The sequence below is a fragment of the Gorilla gorilla genome, chromosome 15 (assembly GCF_029281585.2).
Source record: "Gorilla gorilla gorilla isolate KB3781 chromosome 15, NHGRI_mGorGor1-v2.1_pri, whole genome shotgun sequence".
NCBI classification, from domain to species: Eukaryota; Metazoa; Chordata; class Mammalia; order Primates; family Hominidae; genus Gorilla; species Gorilla gorilla.
This window is the reverse complement of record NC_073239.2, coordinates 92,931,378-92,945,922: the sequence shown is the minus strand read 5'-3', so window position 1 is coordinate 92,945,922 and position 14,545 is coordinate 92,931,378. Positions and strand designations below refer to the sequence as shown.

Genomic DNA, 14,545 nt, shown 5'->3' with positions numbered 1-14,545 from the left:
CCTCAGATAAGAAGTCTCAGGGAGGAAAAGAGAAAAACAAAAACAAAAGACATCTCTGTTTAGGAGAAGGGTGGGACTCTGCTCCTGATCTCAGCACATCTTGGAACCAGGCGGTTATAATACTTGCAGCGGTGGTGATGGCTGCGACATATCTAAAAGGATAAGGAGAAGGGAGGCCCAGGCTCTGTAAGAGAGGGCTTCCATGGAATTCTCAGGGCTGCTGGCTGGCCCCTTCCCATGAGAATCAGAAATGAGGCTCTGGGAACCTGTAGAAGCTTTTGGAGCTCAAGGCATGGATTGCAGGAAGAGGGGAGAAAGGAGAATATTGTCACAACAGCCACCAAACCCTGATGCGAATGAAGAATGGGTCTCCTTATCCCTCCCACCGCCTCCTCCCTCCGCTGCAGCTGCCTGGAAGCCTATGATGCAGGTGGCAGTGCTGCGTCACTAAGGTCACAAAGGGCCCAGAGCACCCACGGGAAGGGAGGCCCCGCCCCAGAACCCCAGCAGGCAACTGTTTGAAACCTCCCGAGAAGTGAACAACTTTCAGCAGGAGTGCCCACTCCTCCGCCTGAATCAAACTCTCCCACATGCTCCACAACAAGGCCGCGAGTTCTGAGTTCCTATCAGCTGGTTTAAAAGCTGTTCTCCTTCACTTGTGACACATTTTCCAAGAAGAGACTGGAAAGAAATGGAGGAGATGGCACAGAATAAGCAATTTATTGCAATTGAATTATCCAATGTGGTTGACTGAATATAAATATTTTTATTACAAAATATTCCAGGTAAAAATTCAGAGCTGCTTACAAGCTTCTTTAGCTTTAAGCTCATTGCATTTCTTCATGTCTAGAGCATGGGTGACGGGCTCAGGTGTGCCTGGCCTGCCCCGCAGGGTCCTCCTTCTCCGTCTGCAGTGGGTCCCACTCAGTGAGGACCTCTGAGGACACCTCAGTGAACAGATGGTCCCAGTCCCAGCCGACATCATCCTGCCAAGAAGGGTTTTGCTGGGTAAGACAAAGAAAGGCCTTTTCCCTCAACTGTAGCTGACTTCTCCCTCCCATCCAGGCCTCAGGGAGGCACAGGCCAGCCCGGGAGTCGGCTGGTTATGGGAATGCCAGAGCTGAGAGACCGGGTAATTGCTGCCACCACTGTACCTCCCGGACTTCGTGCTCTGGCGCGAGCACTTTGGTGAGGAGTTTCAGGTCGATCTCCCCATCCTGTGAATGCAAACAAAAAAAGGTCAGGCTGAGCACCTTGAGGGCTTTCAGGCAACTCTTTCTCACAAAACCGGGATCAGTTTTTGTGTGTCAGAACTTCCCACACTGAGACCTGCAGGAATGCCTTCACAAGAGAGTAAAATCATGAATGAACCACATGCCCACTGAGAAATGAGGGAAGGCTATGCTTCCTACATGCTGGGCGTGCTTTGGGGCAAAGGACCGTACCAGGAGGACCGAGCGTGACAGCAGTACAGCCACAGGGAGAGGGGAGTGGGGTGCCATCAGGTGCCAAGTGGGCAGCCATGGAGGCAGGTGGGAGCCTGGCACTGAGAAACACTGTACTATTTTGGGTCCAGGGTTGCTGTGAGATGAATGATGATAAAACCTGCAGCAGAGGTATGGGTGCCAGGCAGGCAGCCTCAGGGGACTGGTGGAGGTGCTGTATAGCTTGGGAGGAACTGAGAAATCTCTACGGATTGAAGCCCATTGCTTGGAGCCCGCCTCTCTATGCAGAAGCTGTTCCACTCACCAGTGTCTGAATGGCTGAGTACTTCATGAGGTCATTGTCCAGGTCACGGTAGGTCATCACCCGCTTTATCTGGATGCTGAAGGAAAGAGAGAGCGAGAGGAGGGAACCCCAGGCAGGACCCGTTCCAGGAGTGCTGCCGGGCCACCGTCCCCAGAGCCTTGTATACAGCTGGGGATGACCAGAATGGGAATAACAAAATGGGAACCCTGGATGGATCCCAACACCAGAAAGATCCAGATTGACACCAAGGTCCACTATAGATGATATCTGGAGTGTATTAATTCACGTGTTCTTTGCCTCCCGAATCATATCTGATTTAACCTACCTGGGAGGGGCTGCCACCTGCAAAACAAAGTCTTCTTCCTGTACTTCCTCCAGATCCGGAATGATAGGAATATCTGCAAGGAGAGGCAGAGGCAACACTGTCTGCAGAACTCATAGGGATTGTGCCTGCTTCTCCACTTCTTACTCATTCCCCTTCAACACACCAGCCATGGGGCTGTGGGCTGGGGCAGGAAGGACACTCAGATACAAACTAGGGGTAGGATCAAAGGTGAAGTTTCAACGATGTCTGAATCCCAGGCCTCACTCCAGAACCTGCTGAGATAGAACCTCCTGGGTCAGGCTCAAGCATCCAGATTTTTTTCCCAGGCATTCCTTGGTGATTCTGATGTGTGCAACAGGTTAGGAGCCACTGCAGTGGATCTCCAAGGAGAAATGTAAAGAAATAAATGTAACAAAGGGCTTATTAGAGGAAAGAAGAGGAACTGACAAGTGAGCCTGGCATGATCAGAGACAGAGGAACTGAGAACGTGTAGTGTCACAAAGCAGATGTCGCAGTGAGTGCCACTCCTCATGACCCAGATCTCTATGTGCATTAGCCCCGCAGTGCAATCATCAGGGCCCTCGGCCTGCACCTCAAGGGCATCTTCCATCTAATGACATAGCCTGACTCCCTGGGATCCAGGCGTCCATTTGCCAGGTCTAATGTAATCAGTGATGCTGATTCTACAATCATGCTTTTCTTGCTGTCTCAAGATTTTCCATCTCTGAACTCTCCAGACAACATACAAGGAGACACGAGGCCATTTCTTCCACCAGTCCAACAAAATCATGCAAACAGAGAAATGGGAAACCAGTCCATCCCTTAACTGTGGCAAATTGCTTAAGTGACCAAAAATTGTCCATGTTCTCATGGGTCAACCTAACATCCTAAAGAAACATTTCCTTCTCCAAGTGAGTATCACTGACTGGTTGAGAGATTTTGTTTTAAACAGTCAGGGGTGGGGGAGAAGGGAGAGATGGTACAAGAAAAAAGGCCTGGTGGGGTGAGACAATCCTGGAATTCCCAAAGCAACTGTAAACACGGAAAGAAGGAAAAATCCCAAAGGTAGACTGGTGAAGACATCTTTCATTTCTGCTTTCATGGATTGAATTCAATCTTAGTTTTAAAAGAGGTGCAAAATCATTTCAAGAACAGCTGAGAAGACCCTTGCCACTTTCAGGCAATTCATGATTTCGACTTTTTGATCACTCCAGTCAAGTGATGCCAGAGGATGGAAATGTCAGTTCCAAGCCTGGTGTCTTTATTATGACTTCCGACTGTGGAGGCACAGATGTTGTACCTGGAAAAAGAAAGCATGCAAGGGAGAGACAGACACAGAGAAAATTCAACAGAAAGAGACAGGCAGAGAAAACAAGGGATAAAAAGAGTGAAAAGGGATAAAAATAGAAAGAAATTGCTGCTAGGGAAAATAAAGAAGAGACACATCCACCACCCCCCAAATAATGAACCACATTTAGCAAGTCTTATAGCTAGAAAGAAGCTGTTCAGAGCTTAGATTATATCTCTCTATCCTGCTAGAGAATTGGAGATGGAATGCTCTAAGATTCTATTTCTTATGCTAATAGAAATTTAGCTTTCTTTTTCCCTCCCGTTCTACGTGATTAATACAGTCCATTGTGCAGGCTGCTGAGAATGCCGTTCCCCAGGCTGGTAAGACTGCACAGGCCCTATGGCGGGACAAGGAGGAAGCTGGCTGTGGCACGCACCATCGGCAGTGTGACAGTTTTGGAGTGTGCCTGGCTCTCCTCGGGTGCAGAATCCAGCCTGAGATGAATATTCAGAAGTTGGTAAGAAAATGCACTGTGCTGAGTTTAGGGCTCAGGACAGGGTCTTCCCAAACTCCCCTTTCCCTCCACAATTTTAGCATTTGGGTCCTGTCAACTCTGCCCAGCATCTTGGTGCTCTGAGGAATTGCACTTCTGCCCAATGTCCACTCTCACTCCCCACAGGCTTCCCTCTTCGTCCCCAACCCCCTCCTCCAAATGTGCACAAAGAGTGTGGGGCTGGCCCATCTGTGACAGATCAGAGGTCAGCTCGGGCCTTGGCAAAGGGGCTGCTCAGAGCGGCGCTGGTGGGGCTGGCCACACAGTGGGATTTCTCTCTAATTGGAAGCCTGGTGCCCAGCAGAACCCGGTGAACCGCCTGAGTGGGACAGAGCCAGCGATGACAGCCAGGCCAAGGCAAGCTGGAACATTCTTGTGCAGTGACAGCTTGAGCCATCGCAGCAGAGGCAGGCCATCCAACTCTGGCCCCCAGCAGAACAGGTGTCTGCAGAGCAGGTTTTGGGCAAACTTCAAATAACTTCACAATTTTACAGTTTCTGATTTACAATCACAGGCAAGTGCTCATGAGCACATAATATGTTCTGGGGAATTTTTTTTTTTCTTTTTATCTCCTTCCCTCCTACCCGCTCCCCCACTCTCACGTATACCATGAACGAACACACAAAAAAGAAAATAGACTTAGGAAACTAGCTTCTTCACAAAATTACCTATGAGCAGTGATCCGGCCTGCCTCCAGTAAGAGACAGTGGCGACCTGCAAAGGTGGACTGGTGATGTAGCCTGATTCAGGTTGTAAAGTCTGACATGCAAAGCACACGATTTTAACAGAGACAATACAAGGAAGACAGGAGTCGGTTCTGGTACTATTGAAAAGCAACCACCATTTTAAAAAATCCAAAAATTATGTTTATTTTATTTTCCTTTTCTTCAATGTTGCTAAAACGGAGAAGAACATGAACAGCTGCAATGAGGTCAGGGGCATGCCATGTAGAACTCCTTGCTCCATGGTTAAGAAGCAGGCTCTGGAGGAAGGAGGGTCCGCTCCAAATCCCGGCTCCACCACCTACTAGTTGTGTGACTTTTTCTCTCTATGCCTCAATTTCTTCATCAATAAAATGAAGATCAGACTCACGCCCACCCAGTCAGTTGCTGTATTAAATGCAACGATCTTTATAAAATACTAGCACTGTGATCAGTATATAATATTCAATAACTATTCTTATGGACTTCACCGATATTATAATATTACATATGTAGAGAAACTACATGGCTCCACCTTCATTTTCTCCTGCCCAGTGATGGCCATTTTCAGAAGAGAACACTGAGGCTAAGCAAGATTAAGCAGCTTGCACGGAGTGAATCTATGAGTAATGGACTTCAATGTGGCTGCGATGCCTGAGCCCTGCCATGCCCCACATGGGCTTTCTTCTCAAAAGTGAAATGCCTTCAAAGACACCTCCTCCTATAGTGAAGGGGTGAGACAGCTGCCCATGGTCGAGACAGCTTTCACTTAATGTCCTGTGAAACTTAATGTCCTCTCTTCTGGGGTCTTTCTCTCGATTCCAATAACTAGAGATATGCTAAGTCCTCTCCCTTACTATACACCCTGACTCGCTACTTCTCTACAAGGCTAAATGGGGCAGAATGGAAAAAAGGCACCACATCAGAGTCCCAGAGACTCCATCTCCACCAACCCTATCTTATTAAACTAGCCCCAAGGAGGAGGAGGTGGCCAGGCACCTTGAACAGCCCGAGGAGGGGAAGGTGAGGTAAGAGGGCTGTGACACCCCCAGCACCATGGGAGCCGGTATCCCCAGCTTCCCCGGCAGGCAGTGCCACCATCACATGGCCACACTGCTCTCTGCCCCAGCTCTGATGCTTAAACAGAAGACTCCTTCCTTGCCTTGTGCACTGCTCCCTGCCTCGACGTTGGCTATCTCACAGCTGTTCAACCTGCTTCTCTGTCCCACGTGGGGCCTGGTCAGCCACGCTGTGAGGAAACTCCATTTGTCTGCTTGTTCATTCATTCTTTCATTCATTTGTTCAAGGATACTGATGGAACACCCACTATGTGAAAGGTACCATGCCAGTAACAACAGCAAATAAAATAGACATGGTCCCTGTCTTCATGGGGCACCAGTCTGGTGGAGGCTAATAAGCACAAAGAAAGGTACTGCTTACAAATTAAAATACACACAAAGAAGGAAACCAACTGGATTTCATGATGGAAAGCAACAGAGAAACCTAATTATTTTTCTAAAACAAAAGTAGCATTATAGGTAGTAATAAATTCAAATGCTATAGAAAGGTTTAAAATGAAAAATGTCCCTTCCGTGAGACCCAGTCATCTCCCTAGAAGTAATCACTGTTAACGATTTTTTCATATTTATTTGCTGAAAAGAATTCGTGAATAACACAGCACGTATGTCCTTTTAAAAATGCTCACAAATGGGATCACACTACACAGACACTGTTCTGCACCTTGCTTGTATCTTTCCTTATCAACATATAGACGTATTTTACTTCTTTTAAATGACCTTCTAATATTCTATTGAACACTGCTCCACAATGCATTTAATCCAGTCCAGAGAGGATTTAATTTGGGGGTGTGGGATTAGGGTTAGTAGGGTTAGGTTGAGGAGTTAAAGAAGGAAGAACACGTATTTCTGCATTGAGGACAGGGCAGCTGAAGCTGAAGGAGAATCAGGATTCAGCCAGGCAGGGAACAACATGTGCAAAGGTGCTCGGCGGTGAGAAGTAACTGGAAACACTGGAGAAACTGAAGGCGGGACGTTGTGGTTGGGCTATGCCAGACCCCTTCCAAGGCATGATGGGGGGAAATCCAGAGGGACTAAGCAGGATAGAAAATGCATGTCCCTTCCTTAGTGGATCACTTCTGAATCTAACAAGGAGAAATAAGAGCTTCCTACTTTATCCTTCCATAATACTTTATTCGTGGCCACAGGGTAGCCCTCACTACCTTGCAGGAGGTAGAATCCATGAAATTTGCCCCAAGTCTGCCCCCTGGATGGTGAACTAGCTGACAGCAATGCCACATCCCAGGCATCTGTGCATTCCAAGGACTGCAAAAATTAGGAACAACTGAATAGAACTGCATTCAACAGATGCTCCTCAGGTCAGGAAGTGACACACACAGAAGAGCCATGTCAACCTTCTCTACTTCTCTACATTGTTCCAGTTAGAATCGCTACTGAGTCCTAAAGCTGCCTGAGTAGGATTCATTTCACAAGAACAAATAAGAGTAATCCTTGGCTACTTCCTGGATTTGATAACATCATAGCAAAGGCTTTGGCTTCCTTCAGAGCTGCAAGGCCCCCTGGGAGAGCCTTGTGCATATCCAAGAAACAATGGATGTGTGGAGACAAAGTTTCAGAGGAAGAGTCATTCAAACTTGGTCCAGTATGGCCCATCTGGCTTCCAACCTGAGGCTGGGTCACACTGCTTTTCACCAATCTCCACATTCTGGAACCACCCAACAGAGGCTTATTAACGCACAGCAACAGCAGTACAAATCTATTTCAAAAAGAGAGATCGCCAAATGGGAAACCCATTTGGATACTAGATCACTACTCTGCTGACACCCAACACATCTACCCAAAAAATCGTTCAGCAGATGATACCACAGAAATAAATGGGTGCTGCCTAAATAAATAGAAACTTATGGAATACCAATAGATCAATTACAACTGGTTTCAAAGATGTGAGCTGTTGGATGTGAGGGCAACTGCCATTTGGCCTGAAATACATTCATTACGGATAATATCATCGCATGCGCACACTAAAATGCTAATTACCTAGCAAAGTCCCAGAAGGATCCTTTTCAGTTCCCGTAGACTGACAGTCAAAAGACTACCTGCCTCTTCCAATGAAGCCAGCCCCAAATCTCTGTGATGCGTTTTGTGATAGCATGCGTTCAGATTCAGCTGTTGTTTGCCTGTTTGGGTACCGCTAGAACAGAAAGTGACTTCTTAGATTGGACTCAGCTTGCAATGAGTATACCCCAAGCACTACCCAGCTCTTCACCTGGAGTATAAATCTAACTCCAGCAGGGAGAGAACAAAGGAGACACCCCAATCTGGCCCCTGGGTCCCACCCAGGCAGAGATTCCTCAGGCAGGGAGCTTTTTCCTCTCTGTAACCCTTAACTCTTTGCTAATTTTCTTGGTTGGGGATTTCTGAATAGGATTCCCTGGTCATGTTCAGAAGGGCTTCTAGAGAACTACATAAAGTCTCTTCTGTACTCCAGCACTTTCTCACCTTGACATCTGAGCAAATGATACAAATGGTTGGCTTAGCTTTCCAGCTTCCTCAGGGTGCTTAATGATGACACCACCCCACTCCATTTACTCAGTGAGCTTCCAAAGGCAAATGCAGTTTGGTTACACACAATCTCTTCCCAAATTTCTTTCCCACTCAGTGCCCTGGCCACTGCAGAGCACTCACAGGCTGTTCAAGGCTCATATTCACCATACACAGCCAAGTTCAACAACCAATCCACATGAAAGCGATCTGGACATGCTGCTTAAGGACACTCCAATAAGAGCAGTCCAGACAAACCCCTGATTCTGTGCGCAAAGTCAACAGACATTCAGAGCTCTCAAGTGGAAGAAAACAATGCCCATGTTTTTAGGAGATGACAACTTAAAACCAGAGATCATTATAATTTTTCTCTGCAGCTACAAAACTTTGTTTTACTGAATGCTGTTACCTTCTGCATCACGTATGGGGAATTTTAAACAGGCAAATGGAAGAAGGTCTGATTGAAGATGAAGTTAAGTGAAAGAAATTGGTCTCATTTAGCACATGACAGGATTCATCTGTGTTCCCAAGTCCACTGAGGTGGCATCATGGGCGTTTCATATTCATGAGCTGCTGCGACACTATGTCCCCTCATTTACAAAGAGCCGTGTTCAGCAAATTCTGTCCCTGTGGACACTCCGTGCATTTCATGGTCTTGTCAGAGAGACATCAAACGCTCCAGTAACCAAATACCAGAAAATGGCTTTAATTAGTGGATCTCAATCGTATAAATAATTTTTTTTCTAAGTCAAAAAACGGAGAATTTTTTAAAAGGGAAAAGAAAAGGGAAAGCAGGAGGCAACAGGCTTCAAACACCCGAAGGAACAAGGGAAAGAGGCAGTCTCAGAGGAGCTCCCGAGCGGTCCCCTGCACTCCTCGAATCAGGGGAAAAGGGGCACAAACACGTCTCAGGTCTCTGGCAGGTCTGCTTTATGAAGATGTGTCCCTTGTGATTTCACCTGATTAGAGCTGGGTCCAGGGCTGTGCTCGTTACTGGCAGGTAGGAGAAAAAGAGTCTGAAAACTGCGACAGTGGCTACGGAGCCATGCTGCAAAAGGTGTGGAACAGGACTGACCATACGCAGCATGCGTGTGGCCCTGCAGACACAGCGGGGTATATGGTCAGGAGCCATGCAGGAGCAGGTCCCTGAGGAGGCACGCGATGGGGAGACAGGGAGAGGAGGCCCTGTTCTGCAGTGCCAATTTGGGGTGCCCATACATTGAAATGCCTCCATGCTCCTCCAAACTGAATCTCTCCTGATACTGCTGGGGAAAAAAGATCACAGACCTTAAGATGAGGAAGATCAAAATAGCTGATTGCTCCTCACAGCCCCCCAAGCTGTGACAGCTCTCTTGGCTGACAATGGGTTGGGGACGAAGGTTTGGACTGAGTTTGGTTTCTGAAGTCAGTCAGGCCTCAGCACAGTTGCGATCTGGCTGGATCTTCAGCAAAGAAGGGGGTTTACAAGCACGTCGACTTGGCTCCGGAGACACTATGGTGTATGAATGCTGGACCTCATTATGTTACCCACAGAGGGATGTTAGCATGTTTCTGAAGGAGCCACGAATGTCATCCCCTAGACAGCAATGTTCCTGTCATCCCACCCAGGTCCACTGAAGGTTATACAAGAATCAGTATTGGCAATGCAAGGTGGCAGCAGCCAGGACTCAGCCTTGCAGGCCTGAGAGTCAGGCAGCGCCCTGAGAGGACTCTCTATAGGGAAGAGCCTAGCAGTCTCAGATGACCCCATTCTGAAGAGGACCCTGGCGTCACCTGCCCAGGTGACCTTTAGGGAGTATGGCCCGCTGGATACTGTCAATTGAAGGAAACGAAGAACGGAGTCCTGCAGTAGCTCTCTCAGAGCCTCATGGAGGTCCCAGCTTTCATCTGTGGAAATGTGTTAAGGACAAGGAGGGGTAAAGGACTTTAAACGTGATGAAGAAATAAAGTGGCTAGAAGGAACGGAAGCCGAGGAACTCTCCACTCTCTTCAATAAGGCCCAAGATGAGTGATCTGGTATTAATGTGACAGAGAGCACCTTCTCAGAGCCGCCAGTGGAAGAACATTAGAAACCAGGCATATCTGATTCTGTTTCATCCTCTTCATGTTACACTGAGAAAAACAAGACAAACTACACTGCTTTTATTCTAAATCCTTAGGTTTTGTATTTTTCCTTATATATATTTATTAAAAAAATGCTCCTTTGATCAGTGCCACCCGTGACACCCCCACATACGGAATGCTTCTGAGCGGCTCCCTCTGCGCAAGGCCACTGCTGGTGACAGCCAGCTGGTTTTGATCACAGCCACTCGGAATCGAATTTTCATAAGACAGATGAGGAGTCTTACTGCTGCTCGCTCTCTTATCAGATGAGAAACGGGGGGGAGGGGGAGAACGGGTCCTGAGGGAGCAGCGCAACAATCAAGGGCGGCGGGGCTCTTTCTCTGTCCCTCCGCTGCTGCAATTTTCAAAGGAGTTTGCCTCGGGCGCTTTTAAATGATGGTGTCTCAATTCTGTAATCATCTTTCAAGAGCTTTCTCTTAAAGGGTCTTTTAGGTAAACCTAGTCTGTCAACCACACTTATGGACTCAGGAATCGCATTGTGTCCTCCTGCATGTGTATATAGACAAGTACACACACACAGATATGTGTGCACATGCGCACACACACACTGGACATCTCTGAATGTTCAGAAAGCTGGTAGAGCCTAAAGCACGAAAGGAAGACGCGTCACTTGGCCATGAAGTTTGCCTCTTGCAAGGGTCAGAGGATTCCCTATTACCTCTTCCCCAGATTTCTGCCCTATGTAGGTTTTGCTGCCTCAAGTCCTCCTTTAGAAACTTATCTCCATGTGTGATGTGTCAGAAGGAAAAGACTTCTCCAACTGAGGGCCAAGTGACATCCTAAGTCCAACCTCAGATGCACAAACATGCCTGTCCCTTCCCATCTCACCTAGGCAACAGCTACCTGCCAGCCTTCAAACGGAGAAATGAACCACAGCCTTCTATTTAGGAGAGCACAGACAGTCACCAGTCATCCCAGGCCACAACCTGCTGTGTTCTGGGTTACAAAGACTGGAGCAACTCTACAACTCCACCTATCTTTTTCCATTGCAGAGAACATGGTGCCTTTTCTTTGTATAGTCCCTGTCACTGGAAACAGACACCCTAGAATACTGAGCCTCTCTTTCTTTCTGGTCAAATAAAAATCAAAGCAGTCTAAGATCTCCCTGGGCAGTGGTCCTCATCCATCTAAGGCTGCTCTCCTGCTCGCATCCTCATTCACCCGCTCCTGTCACAACTGTGTGGAGGTGGAGAAGTGCTCGTGCCTCTTCCTGAAAGCTGAAACACCATGTACAGTCACATCTGGGACAGTCTCACAAAACTAAATGGGATTGGCTTTGTCCTATCCTGATCCTGTCTTCTGTATTAAATGGGGACAGAATCCAAGGAGTTACAGCATACAAACCCTGATCTCTATAATGATTTTGGGGAGATTTAACTCTCTTTTACTTTTGTCAGTGCTGAATGCTGGATGATTTGCTATTAATCACAATCCTCCTAACAGACTATAGCATGACAGAATGCTGACAGAGCTTTCTCTCTGTGTTCCTGGAGGAAGGTTAATACAACCTGCTTCGTTTAAAACATGCACGCGTGCACAAGACTTCCATTTTCATTCTTCACATTCTACCTCTTCAGATGCATGCAAGCAAGCTGCTCACATAACAAGGAAAATGGAATCCCGGAGACGTTACTACTATCAACCTTGTTTTGAGCAGGGATGTTCGTGATGGTATGTTTGGAAAGTCTGGTGTGACCCAGACATTTCAGGGCATAGTTAGGGACTCTGGCCTAGCCCTGCCAATGCAAGAGGAGGTCTGGTCAAGTCTCATGGCCCAGTGGTGCTCTGCGGAATTTCAGTTCTCACCAAACCTCCCAAACTCTCCAATACTCACACTGCAATCTGTACAAGCCCAGTGAAACTCCTCCAGCCCTAAAATAGGTTCTCCCCTCTGGAGGATTTAGCACGGGCACTCTTGAACTCATCATGTAAAAGTACTCTCCATGGATTTGATGGAAAAAAGAGAGGAATGGTCAAACCTGAAGATTCTGCTTCATGTCACAAGAGCTTTAAAGACCTGGTCTCTTGTGTTTGTCTCTAGCCAGCCCAGGCCCTGCTGTAGACAAGACTTGACAATGAGAGGAGCAACAGAACTGAGGACATGGCCAAGAAGTAAAGCTGAGAATCGTGATGGGGGAGCCGATATGCAACAGGCAGCTGGAAAACAGGTGGAGATGGGCCTCCTCCATAAGTAGGGCTGTGAGCAGGGGGGGTTAGGAGACACAAAGACCATGTCTGAGTCCCAGCACCACCATTTCCCAGCTGTGGTGTGCTGGAGCAGCTCGCACCAGCCCCAAAGAGCCACTTGCTAAATTCTTACGAATTTTGCCTGCAGGTTGCCAAACAGAAACATGATTAAAGATGAAATTATACATTCTTATAATTAAATTATATTAAAAAGAAAGGTAATAAATACTCAAAACTCACCACTTCCTGAATTTTACTATTTTCCTATTATCTGTGATCTTGAGGCTATGTGTGCCTATCGTGTACCTGTATGGAGGAAGTAAAGACTGTGTGATGGTGCTGCTGCCCATCTCTTCCCACCTCTGAAATCAGTGATGTCATGTTGGGAGTTTGAAATCAATCATGGTGGGAGTATTTACACCACAGACTTGGCAAACACTACCAGTCAGGACCTTTCCCCGCACCTGGAGAGCACATCACTGCTTATTGGCCATGTGACCTTGATGAGTTATTTAACTTCATAAAGTTTTGGTTTCCTCCTCTGTAAGATGGTGAGAATCACTGTGTCTCCTTAGAATTGTGAGGATTAACTGAAGTACGGCAGGTAGAGCAGTCGGCATAACGCCTGGCTCACGGTAAACACAAATATTAATTACCAATATTATTTCCTACAAGAATGATTTTTCAAATTTCTTACCCAATATCCTGTAAACAGACCAACATTTAACAAAGCACTGAGACAAAAGAGAGGGCAGCTTAGTCCTTGGACCAGTAAGCACCAATCCACCTCACCTGGCCCCCGTTCCCACTATGGATGTGGAGTTCCTACACGCGCATGTGGTAGGAAAGGTTAGGGAGACTGAGAGAGACCTTAATGTCTAGGCCTAGTAACTCTGAACTTAGGAAAACAAATTGAGTTTAAGGAGTGTTATTTGATAAAACATCAGAAGTAGTGTGTTAGGCCATTCTTGCATTGCTATAAAAAAATACGTGAAACTATAATTTGTAAAGAAAAGAGGTTTAATTGGCTCATGGTTCTACAGGCTGTGTAGGAAACACAGCGCCCTCTGCTTCTGGGGAGGCCTCAGGAAGCTTCCAATCATGGTGGAAAGTGAAGGGGGAGCAGGCACATCACATGGAGAAAGCAGGAGCAAGAGGGAGGGGTGGGGAGGCGCCACACACTTAAACAACCAGAACTCACTCACTAGCATGAGGACAGCGCCAAGGGGATGGTGCCAAACCATTCATGAGAAAGCCAGCCCCATAATCCAGTCACCTCCCACTAGGCCCCACCTCCAATACTGGGGATTACAATTCAACTTGAGACTTGGGCGGGGACACATATCCAAATGATATCAAGTAGTTACAATCATTGTTTAAAAATTAGGGAGGCCAAGGAACCAGGTTTAGGAACCACCTAGGAAGTCTCATATGCTATATTAAGCCTAAGGAAGCAATGCCAACATAACGAAATGTTCTTACTAAGTGAGAGTGGAGTTGAGCCATCAGGGTTTCCATTGATTAGTTTTAAAGGATTCTTTCTACTTTCTCTCTATGACAAAGCTGTTTCGGCTCAGAGTGACTCTGCTGTTTGAAGAAGAAGGGATGAAGGATATGCTGAAAGAATACAGATTCAATGCCATCCCCATCAAGCTACCAATGCCTTTCTTCACAGAATTGGAAAAAACTACTTAAAAGTTCATATGGAACCAAAAAAGAGCCCGCATTGCCAAGGCAATGCTAAGCCAAAAGAACAAAGCTGGAGGCATCACACTACCTGACTTCAGACTATACTACAAGGCTACAGTAACCAAAACAGCATGGTACTGGTACCAAAACAGAGATATAGATCAATGGAACAGAACAGAGCCCTCAGAAATAACGCCGCATATCTACAACTATCTGATCTTTGACAAACCTGAGAAAAACAAGCAATGGGGAAAGCATTCCCTATTTAATGAATGGTGCTGGGAAAACTGGCTAGCCATATGTGGAAAGCTGAAACTGGATCCCTTCCTTACACCTTATACAAAAATC

General features: G+C 46.8%; 1 protein-coding gene across 1 annotated transcript in view; it reads right to left on the bottom strand.

Annotated features, from left to right (window-relative positions):
* Nucleotides 1-697: 697 nt before the first annotated feature.
* IFT43 (intraflagellar transport 43) overlaps nt 698-14,545 on the bottom strand; it is a 99,688-nt gene continuing 85,840 nt past the window's right edge. Inside the window, exons 6-9 of the mRNA XM_004055479.4 lie at nt 2,075-2,147; nt 1,750-1,825; nt 1,155-1,217; nt 698-986 (exon numbers count right to left, since the gene is read on the bottom strand). Coding sequence (XP_004055527.2) covers nt 867-986; nt 1,155-1,217; nt 1,750-1,825; nt 2,075-2,147 — 332 coding nt within the window. The 3' untranslated portion in view covers nt 698-866. The remainder of the gene's footprint in view (nt 987-1,154; nt 1,218-1,749; nt 1,826-2,074; nt 2,148-14,545) is intronic.